Source organism: Chrysochloris asiatica, unplaced genomic scaffold (assembly GCF_000296735.1).
Source record: "Chrysochloris asiatica unplaced genomic scaffold, ChrAsi1.0 scaffold00167, whole genome shotgun sequence".
In the NCBI taxonomy this organism is placed as follows: domain Eukaryota; kingdom Metazoa; phylum Chordata; class Mammalia; order Afrosoricida; family Chrysochloridae; genus Chrysochloris; species Chrysochloris asiatica.
The window spans coordinates 1,245,413-1,256,419 of record NW_006408685.1 but is presented as its reverse complement, the minus strand read 5'-3'; the positions used below and the strand labels follow the sequence as shown (position 1 = coordinate 1,256,419).

Here is an 11,007-nt window from a genome sequence, read left to right as displayed (position 1 = left end):
CAGGCCTTGGCCTCAGTGGGAGTGTCTGGGCCTTGGGAGGGCCTTGGCCTCAGTGGGTGGGCTTGTGCCTTGGGCGTTCCTGAGCCTCGGTGGCTTGGCAGAGGGCTGGTCTAGGCTGGGGCTGTAGAGGTCTGGGGTAATGGCTGGAGGGAGGCAGTGTCCGTATTTGATGACGTAAAGAATGCCTCTCTCAGTCTCTCTGCAATGTGGGTGCCCCAATTTTCCTGATGTCTACACCGATATCCCTCTCTATTTGTTCAGCTTTGTTATCCTTTTCTCTGAAAATGCAGCCTCCTAAGTGAGGTTGCTCTAGCCCTGCATTCCAGTGTCTGCAGTGGGCAGAAGCACTTGCCGGCGTTGGCGCAGGCCCAAATGCTGGAGCTGCGTGCAGGCAGGCAAATGCTTAAAATGCGTGTACTTCGTCAGCAATTTGATCTTTTAAAAAAACGAGTTCAGACTGTTGAAATATAAGATCTTATGTTTGTTCAAAGGCTGTCTGTCTGTTGGACAGAGGTTGCATATCTGCGATTCTGCCCCTTTTCCCCAGAGACTTCGCTACCTGGGTTGCCTGGTCAGGGAAGCACCGCGTCACTCTAATCCTAATCTGATTTCTTGACTGTTGTTGTGTCCATAATTTTGGTTGTGAATCTAAGAAAAATGAAGTATTTGACAGTTGTAATTTTTCCTCCATTTGTTGTCATTAAGTGTTGTTGAGTTGTTTTTAACTCATAGAAACCCATACAAAGTTTCCAAGAAGTGGCTGGTGAGTTTGAACCACTGACCTTGTGATTCAAAGGACTCTGTGGTCTAATGCTACTCCTACAGCACCCCACCAAGATTCCATGATGTTATTTACTGCTCCAATTGTGGGAATCTTCATTTTCTTTGTATTGAGGTGCAGTTCATACTGAATGCTATAGTCTTTGATCTCCATCAGTAAGTATTTAAAGTTGCCTTCGTATCCAGCAAGCAAGGTTGTATCATCTGCATACAGCAGGTTGTTAATGAGTTTTCCACCACTGCTGATGCCATGTTCTTCTTCATATTAGTGCAGCTTCTCAGATTATTTTCTCAGCATACAGATTAATTAAGTGTGATGAAAGGATACAACCCAGGAGAAAACTTTTCCTGATTTTAAACCATTCCGTATCTGCTTGTTCTGCTCAGATAACTGCCTCTTGGCTTAATGCATCATAAGCATAATTAAGTGTTTCATCATAAGTATAGTTAATTGTTCTGGAATTCCCATTCTTTGCAGTTATCCATAATGAGTTATGATTATGATTCACACAGTCAAATGCCTTTGCATAGTCAATAAAGCACAAGTAAACATCTTTCCACTATTCCTTTGCCTTTAGCCAAGATCCATCTGATGTCAGCAATGATATCCATCATTCCATGCCCTCTTCTGAATCTAGTTTGAGTTTTTGGCAATTCTCTGTGAACATACTGCTTCAACCATTTTTAAATTACCTTTAGCAAAATTTTGCTTGCTTATGATATTAATGATATTATTCAACCTTTCTTTGGAATGGACACAATTATAGATCTCTTCCATTCAGTTGGCTATTTAGCTGTCTTCCACATATTTTGGCATAGACAAGTAGATATGTTCAGTTCTGCTTCAGTTTCGTGTGAGATTTCAATTTGTATTCTGTCAGTTCCTGTAATCTTGTTTTGTGCTAATTCCTTCAGTATAGCATGGGTTTCTTCCATCAATAATAACAGTTCCTGATCATATGCTATGCCTTGAAATGGTTGAACTATCACCAGTTCTTCTTGGTGCAGTGACTTTGTATTCCTTCTATCTTCTTTTGGTGCTTCCTGTATTATGCAATATTTTCCCAATTGTTGTTGTTGTTGTTAAGTGCCTTCAAGTCGGTTCCGACCCATAGTGACCCTGTACAGGGATTCCGAGGCTGTAAATCTTTATGGGAGCAGAACACCTCATCTTTATAGAATCCTTCATTATTGCAAGCCAAAGCTTGCATTTTTTTCTTCAGTTTTTTCAGCTTGAGAAATGCTGAGCATGTTTTCCCCTTTTCATTTTTCAACTCCAAGTCTTTGAGCATTTCACTTAAATACTTTATTTTGGCTTCCCATGCTACTCTTTGAAATTTTCTGTTGAAAATTTCAGTTTTCTGACATTCTTTTGGTATTTTCTTTTTAATGATCTTTTGTTTAGTTCATATTTGTTGTTGTTGATATCATTCCACAGTTTCTCTAGTCTCCAATTATTTGTGTCTGATACATCAGATCTCTTATTGAGATGATCTCTAAATTCAGTTATAATGTACTTGTGGTCTTATTTTGGCTCTCACGAACTTGTTGCAATTTTTGTCAGCTTTAACCTGAACTTACAAATGGTCTGTTTCACATTTGACCCTTGGTCTTGTTTTAGCTATTGATTCTGAACTTCTCCATTGTCTCTTCCCACAAATGTAGTCAATTTGATTCTTGAATATGCCATCTGGTAAGGTCCATGTGTATTGTTACCATTTATGTTGTTGTAAAAGATATTGCAATGAATAAGTCATTGATTTGCAAAATTATTTCATATGATCTCCAGCACCATTTCTATTGCCAAGGCCATATTTATCGAACTACTGATGCTTCCTTTTTGTTCCCAGCTTCCAATTTCAATCACAAAATAGTTATCAGTGCATCTTGATTGCATGTTTAAGCAATTCATTCGCCACATTGATTATTGCTTGTAAGTTTTCCTGATGTCCAAAATTAGCTTTTACTATATAAGCAATAATTTTCTGTGACGGTACTAATAATATTATATGGCTTTATACTTGGTATTTAGGAGCTCTGGTAGCGTAGTAGTTACGAGTCGGGCTGCCAACCTCAAGGTCAGCAGTTTGAAACTACCAGCAGTTCTGCAGGAGAAAGGGGAGGCATTCGGCAGGAGAAAGATGAGGCATTCTGCACCAGTAATGATTTACAGCCTCAGAAACCCTGTGCAGAGTCACTATGAGTCGGAACCGACTCCACGGTACTTAAAAACAATAATACTTGGTATTTGATTGAGGAGAAAGTGAACTCTTAGTACCATTGAAAGGATGAAATGCCTTAGACTTCTAGAGTCACAGTTATAATCCTTTTTGCTGCCTACCCTCATGAAACATTGTGTGAACTAGCACTTATTTTTGTTGCTGTTAAGTGCTGTCAAGTGGGTTACAATTGATAGAGAACCTGTATAGGGTTTCCAAGAAATGGCTGCTGAGTTGGAACCTACAACCTTGCTGCTTAAACCAACCTTGAGGTCCAGTGTTTGTCCTATGGTGCCACACTAGGAACCAATAGTAATGATTCTTAAAAAGGAATTTTCCCTTCTGTCCTTTTAGTTATTTGTCTTTCACTTTGCACACACACAAAAATATAACAAACTGGAAAATATAAAAGGGCATAAATCAGCATATTTAATGACCTCAAGCAATATAAAACTATAATAGATTTGTAAAGATTCAGTAATAAAATCCTAGATATTTTGCTGTTAAAAAATACACCATTTGGAATGTTTGTTAATAGTACTAGTGGCAGAATCTAGCCACAAAGGCTTTATGGAGGTACAAACTGTAAATATTAAATAAATTATTTTATTCTGGTTTTTGTATTTGGGATCATGACTGATGAAAATTTATCCTTTGCCATGTCTTAGAGGTTGAAGGATCGTCTGTGCTATTTATTTTTAAGTTCATTTCACTGATTCTGTACTCTTAAGATTCATGCCCAGAATGTATATGATGCCAATTTAAAATTTTAATAATAAGCAGTTTTTAACAATCTTCAATGCCTCTTTAACAGGTACCACTACAATAGAAAAATATGACCTCAGGACTAACAGCTGGCTACATATTGGCACGATGAATGGTCCTAGACTTCAATTTGGTGTTGCAGTTATTGATAATAAGCTCTATGTTGTGGGAGGAAGAGATGGCTTAAAAACATTGAATACTGTAGAATGTTTTAATCCAGTTGGCAAAGTCTGGTCTGTAATGCCACCCATGTCAACACATAGACATGGTTTAGGTAAGAACTTAATGATTTATAGCTTTTAAAGATTATATATTTAATAGAGTTTTTGCTGTTGTCTGTTTTTGGTTGGTTGGTTTGTTCATTTGCTGGTATGTTTTTAAAGCAAATCCAGCTAGTCATTATTGGGATATAGCCAAACCCTAGATAAAATGTCTCCAAAATGCTTAAAAAGATTAAACAAATGTAAAACACCTGGGAAACTTTCTTCCTGTCATCTATGGCATTCTTATTAGTCCTGAATCTCTTCTACCAGTATTTGAAGGGCTTCCATTTTAGGAGGGTTGGCAACTTTTAGAAGGGATGTATTATTAAGGAACATAGAACCACAATCAGGATATTTTCATCAGAGACCAAGATAGAAAAGAGAGCACTTGATGATAGTCAGGCATTGTGGTCTAATTAGATAAGTCTTATTTCTTTCCATAAGGGTGAAGTTGACATTGTAATTTTAGCAAAGCCTTTGCATTTAGGCTCACAACACATGTATCTAGGAAAACTGCTTTTGTTGAGAGTTAAATATATGTTATTAAGTCAGAGTTTCCCAAGAAGTTTAGAAACATAAATTGGGGACTTCTTTAGAAGCAGTAAAATTTGATGTCCTGTTATGGTGCTGTGGATTAATGTGCTGGACTGCAAAGTCACTTGAACTGCAAAGTTAGTGGTTCAAGCACACCATCCGCTCCTCAGAAATCCTATACAGGGTCGTCATAGATCAGAACGAACTTGACAGCACTTAACACCCTTCTTCTTTATGCTAGACCCCATACATTTTCAGTGTCATAAAGTTTGTTTAAAAAATGGTTGTCACTTTTTCCCTCTTTTTAAAAAATGAACTTTGTATAGTCAATAAGAGGCAGAGTCTAGACAGGTATCTTTTGCTCCTAAAATGCCTGTTGTTATTAAGTGCCTTAGAGTCGATTCCAACCCATAACAACCCTGTAAAGGGTTTCCAAGGAGCAGCTAGTGAGCTTGAACCACCGACCTTGCAGTTCAAATGACTTTGCATCCTGATGCAGTAGCCCACAGTGCCAACCCAGGACTCCAAAATGCCTGATAATCTATATTAAATTATACACTATGTAATTATTCAGCTCAGTTGTGTCAATATGATTTTCAGATATAGCTCAGAAAGCATGTATTGCAGGAAAATCAAAGCACTTTTTTGGTTCATTTTGGTTTTTAATCTAAATGATATTAAATAGGAGGGGTAATGAAGATACACCTCTGCAATGCTGATTAAGATGAATAAAGTTCCTGGTTGTTATTTTTGTTGCTAAATGGTGGTTGTGGTTATGTGCTATGAGTTGGTTCTGACTCATAGCGACCCTGTATAAGGTTTCTGAGGCTATAAGTCTTTACGGTAGCAGAAAGCCTCATCTTTCTCCTGCTGAATCACTGGTAGTTTTGAACTGCTGATCTTGAAATTCGCAACCCAACTCATAACCACTATACTACCAGAGCTCCTTGTGTGAATTCCTAGAGGAGAAGAAAAGCAGTTAGAACTGAATTATTCCTAGTATGTAACAATGCAAAATTTTAATTACACCCCAAAAAAGCCCTGTATGGGCTTCTCCAAGAACAAGCAAGTCTTTTGCCAGGGAGTCATCAAAGGAAGCAATCAAGTTCCTTCAGGACAAAGCCCCTCCAAGACTGAAACTCAAAGGGAACACATGAGTAGGCGTGTAAGCTTTCTGATAACCATGTTGGTCTACTGGTGAGTGGAAGAGGGGGAAAGGCAGCAATGAAGAAATAGGCTGAGTTCAACCACATTCCATAGACTCACGTTGACCTGGAAATGAGAGAGAGAACAGGAAGGGCTGATTGGTCCAAAGAGTGGTGAGACCTGGGGACACCTGAGCCCATGGACAAGGACATAGCCATGGAGGGATACAGCAGAGAGTGAAGCATTGAGCTGATATGAAGTGAGGGGAGACAACCAAGAACACCTAAACTTGCAGTTAGTAACCATTTGACCTAGGCTTGATGACTTGATAATCAGAACTCAACTAGAGGAAGATTAAAGAGGGGAATAGTTAATCTTATAGTCCAAAAACAGAGGACCCTAGGACCATCAAGAGAGAACAGCACACGCAGAGTGAGGGACCCTATCCAGGGAAGCAGCGACACCAGAGATGGAGGCAGAGATAAGTACATGGAGAGAGGGAGCAGCTGAGGAGTCTAGACTCATGGACAGAAAGGGACTGGGTGCTGGTGGCCAGGAGACAGGCTTGCAGAATGTGCCCTTTGTTTAAATTATTATTTATTCCTCAGTGTTTCTGTGTACACCTCCCCCCCACACACACAAAAAAAGAAAAATAGGGAATGGAAGCAAATACTGTTGAATGATGATGCATGGAGAAGATTTTAATCATTGCAATGAAGCGATCGTGTAAAACTAATGTTCTCTCATGTAAACTATCACTCAGTTCACAATAAAACCTAGTCAGACAGAGCTTTTTTTTTTTTTTTTAAGTTATCTCTAAAAATCTATTTTTTTTAATTCAGATATATAGGGGGAAATATATATATATAGCCTGATGAGAAAGACCCATCACAGTTAATTTATGATTTGAAGATTTATTTAAGATTTAATTTCATATTTCTTTTCTCTCTTACTTTAAAAATGTTACATCAAAATCATCTTATTGAAAAAAACAAAACAATTTCTATCTCTAGAAAATGTTCATTTCGTTACCTCCTTTATATTCGGGGTTAAACATGATACTGTATTCATGCCTTAAAGTTCCCTAGGGTTAAAAGACTAGCATCATATGAGAAATGGTAAATTATCCATATGAGAAATTAAACTATTTAAAGCAATCAATAGCTTGCAAAATGAAACAATATCTATGATGTATGGCATATCTAGTTAAACCCGCATACTCTTTTCGTCTTTTAGGTGTAGCTACACTTGAAGGACCAATGTATGCTGTTGGTGGCCATGATGGATGGAGTTATCTAAGTACAGTGGAAAGATGGGATCCTGATGGACGTCAGTGGAATTATGTGGCCAGTATGTCAACTCCTAGAAGCACTGTTGGTGTTGCTGCATTAAATAACAAGTGAGTAAACCCAAACATTCATACTCTTTGCAGTATGTGGTACAGCAATTTAGTGGTGTGATGCATCAATCAGCAAAGCATTCTGAATGACCAAGACATTGTAGTTATAAATAATAGTCTTTCATTGAATCCTCTCGTCATGATGCAAGATATTTGTCTAAAATAAATATTTGATTAAGAAGTCTGTATGGCCTCTCTATTCAAAGTGTGGCTCTGGAACCAATAGCATTGTTATCACCTGAAAACTATGTAGAAAAACAGAATCATAGTACCAACCTTTACCCCCTAAATCGGTATCTTCATTTTAACAAGATTCTCATATAATGTGTGCACATTAAATTAAGGAAGCACCTTTGTAGGCAAACCAGTTACCCTCGGGAATTGTCTACTTTTTTATATTATGATTTATTCTTGCTTATCAAATCTTGATCTCTCTTTACTTATAATAGGGCTAATCATTTTATTCTAAAGCACTCCTTCCCTTAGGCTATCAAGTTTCTTATATATTGTTGTTGTTGTTAACTGCTATTGAGTTGGTTCTGACTCAGAGCAACCCTGTGCAGAGTTTCTGAGGAGCGGCTGGTACAAACCCCTAATTCATCCTGCCTTTTGTAAATAATTTTTTTCTTTCTGATTATGCCTAAAAGCAACCTAATATACTAAGACCTGATGATGTTAGAGAATGCTAAGATCTTAAATTGTTGTCTTTCCCAGGAAATTATATGTATTTTGACCTTTGGAAACAATTACCAGCATATAGGAGGACTTGAGTGATGAGAATGATAGACACCATCATGGAACAGTGACAAGATACAGCCTTGTGTGTCTGTACTGAATATGCTTAAACCCAACAACTCATCATATGAATGGGCTCTGTACAAATGTCAACACTGAATGTTTTTATTATCATGGCATGGAAAAAATATGAAATGTTAACTGGAAACTCAGTCTTACAGTGTCTTCTTACCCATAACATTGAATCCATTCTTGTTCATAGTGACACTGTATAGGGTTTCTGAGACTGTAAATCTGTATGGGAGTAGACAGCCTCATCTTTCTCCCAAGTACTGGTAGATGGTTTTGAACCACCAACTTTTTGGTTAGCAACCCAGTGCTTACACTACAACATCAGCAGGCCTCAATCACAGGGTCTTAGACCTTAAAATACTCTTAAATCTGACTTCCCTGACTTGAAATAAAGGTACTAGGTGGGTCATTGCCTTCCATAACAGGTTGAAATCATCAAATTTGATTTATTTAAATTAATTTTGTTGAATTGTTATCTTTTACAACTCAGGGTAAATGCCAGTTACACATTTTCGGTTTCATATTTATAATGCAGGAGTAAATTTAGATTAAATTAAAACTCTGTTCATCAAAATAATTTGCATTTTTAATTTTATGGGAGAAGTGTCTCAGGAAAAATCTTATTTCTAGATTCTCTACTATTTCCTCATTTGCATATTAAGTTAATTTCTTCTTAGTCATAAACCCTTTTTTTTTCCAAATAGAGTAATTCTTAAGAATAGCTGGAACTCTAATACAAGTAATCTTGGCTAAAATTGTAGGAATGGTAAATTTGGTCTTTGGAACCATCCTACCAACCCTTCTGGCATTATGCTTCTTTCCCTGTACTTCATTTCCTGTAATATCTAATTGCTTTGATAAAAATGATGAGGGGGAATGTTTGGGTAGGAAAGAACTTAACAGGTGCCTTGAAGCAACTATCCATTCATAAACTTAGTCCTACTTTTTCAAAATAGTAGCTATATAGAATATATAGTTAGAGACTTGGAATGCTTCATTCATGGTTTTATCAATGTCATTTTATTTAAATATTGGAAATGTTTTTACTATGTGTGTGTATGTGTGTTTGTCTTCTAGGTTATATGCTATTGGTGGACGTGATGGAAGTTCCTGCCTCAAATCAATGGAATGCTTTGACCCTCACACTAACAAATGGAGTCTGTGTGCTCCAATGTCCAAAAGACGTGGAGGTGTGGGAGTTGCAGCATACAATGGATTCATATACGTTGTAGGGGGTCATGATGCTCCAGCTTCTAATCATTGCTCCAGACTTTCTGACTATGTGGAACGGTAAAATAAGTCTAGTTATTCATGTATCCATGTATTTGTGTATTTCTTCAGAAAAGAGAGAAAGAAAAAATAAACTACCACAGAGTTGTTGCTGTTGTTGTTGTTGTTATGTGCTGTTGATTCAGTTCCAATTCATAGTGACCCTGTATAGGGTTTCTGGGGAGTGGCTAGTGAGCTTGAACCACAGACCATGTGGTTCAAACCGACCTTGCAATCCAGAGCATTAACCAGCAGTGTCATGCCATAGAGTTGTTATTGTTGTTGTTATTAAGTTCTGGGGATTCAGTTCTGACTCATAGCTGCCTTGTATATCATTTCCAAGGAATAGCTGGTAAGCTTGAAACACCAATATTGCTGCTTAAACTAAGCTTGCAGTGTAGCATATTAACTAACAGTGCCACACCAGACTCCCATAGAGTAGTCTTCCATATAAGGGGTAATACTTTTGAAGGATTGTTCTTGTTATTAAGTGCCATCAAGTTGGTTCCTACTCACAACGACCTTGTATAGGGTTTCCTAGGAGCATATGGTGGATTTGAGCTGCCAACCTTGCAGTTCAAACCAACCTTGCAGTCCAGTGCTTATTCTAGAGTGCCACAAATTCCACTTAGTTCTTGAATCAATATATTTTGGAAACATTCTCTTTATGTGTCGAAATCCAGAACAACAAACATATAGAATAATAAATCATATTGCTTTGTAAGCACACTATCAAATATAAAAGTAAATGGATTATAAGAATAAGAGAAAATGTTATGTCAAGGTGTATCACTCTTTCTAGTTACCAACTTGAAATAAAATTAACATTGCTGTTTCTAAAGTTCAATCAATCTTCAGAAGAACAAAGACTTAACAAGACAAAATCAACAAAAATACATTTCAAAGACAGATATATACATGCACATTGTTGTTAACTGCTGTTGAGTCCATTCCGATTCATTCAAACCCTGTATAGGGTTTCTGAGAAGAAGCTGATGGGTTTCAACATCCGATCTTGTAGTTTTCACAGTAAGTGCTGATCCTACAGTGCTACTCCAGGAGTTGGCAATTCAAACCCACCAGTTGCTCCTTGGAAACCCTATACAGGGTAGCTGTGAATCAGAACTGACTCGACAGCACTTAACAACAATATGTGTGTGTGTTTGAAATCATAGTGTGATGATGTAGGCTAAGCACTAGACGGCTAACCACAAGGTCAGTAATTCAAATACACCAGCTTCTCCTCAGAAATCTTATGCAGGGGCACTATAAACATAAAGATAAAGAAGGAAAACATTTTATGGATAAGAGCAGAGAATTTCCGTTTAATTATAGTTTGGAAGTACAATTGAAAGTACAAATGAGGACAAGATTGTCTGATAGCATAAAATGCAAAACTAGAATATTTTATCAAATAAGAACAGGGATAAATTTTGTGGAATGGACTATCATGAACAAAGCAGATTGGAGGGAGTATATCTAATGATTATACATAGGATAGAATGGAAGAAGAAAAAATCATGATAAAGAAAGGACAAATGTTATTTTTCTTCTGAGAAGCATACCACTGAATCATAAGTGATAAAGCTAATACTCAGTTTTTAATGGGATAATCTGATCTATAGTAGGACTGGAGGGTGGAAAGGCACTCAGAATGCGGCTAGGGGAAAAAATGCCTCCTCCAAGTAGAGAAAAACTCACAGAACCTTCATTTGCTAATGGGCCACAAATCAAAATGAAGAGAAACAGCTGTAAACATCCATTGAAAATCGGAACATGGAATGTACGAGGTATGAATCTGGGAAAATTGGAAGTTGTCAAAAAT

General features: G+C 37.3%; 1 protein-coding gene across 1 annotated transcript in view; it reads left to right on the top strand.

Annotated features, from left to right (window-relative positions):
- The window catches only part of KLHL4 (kelch-like family member 4), a 153,449-nt gene that overhangs the window by 136,068 nt on the left and 6,374 nt on the right, over positions 1 to 11,007 (top strand). Inside the window, exons 7-9 of the mRNA XM_006871307.1 lie at positions 3,814 to 4,038; positions 6,944 to 7,106; positions 8,991 to 9,203. Coding sequence (XP_006871369.1) covers positions 3,814 to 4,038; positions 6,944 to 7,106; positions 8,991 to 9,203 — 601 coding nt within the window. The remainder of the gene's footprint in view (positions 1 to 3,813; positions 4,039 to 6,943; positions 7,107 to 8,990; positions 9,204 to 11,007) is intronic.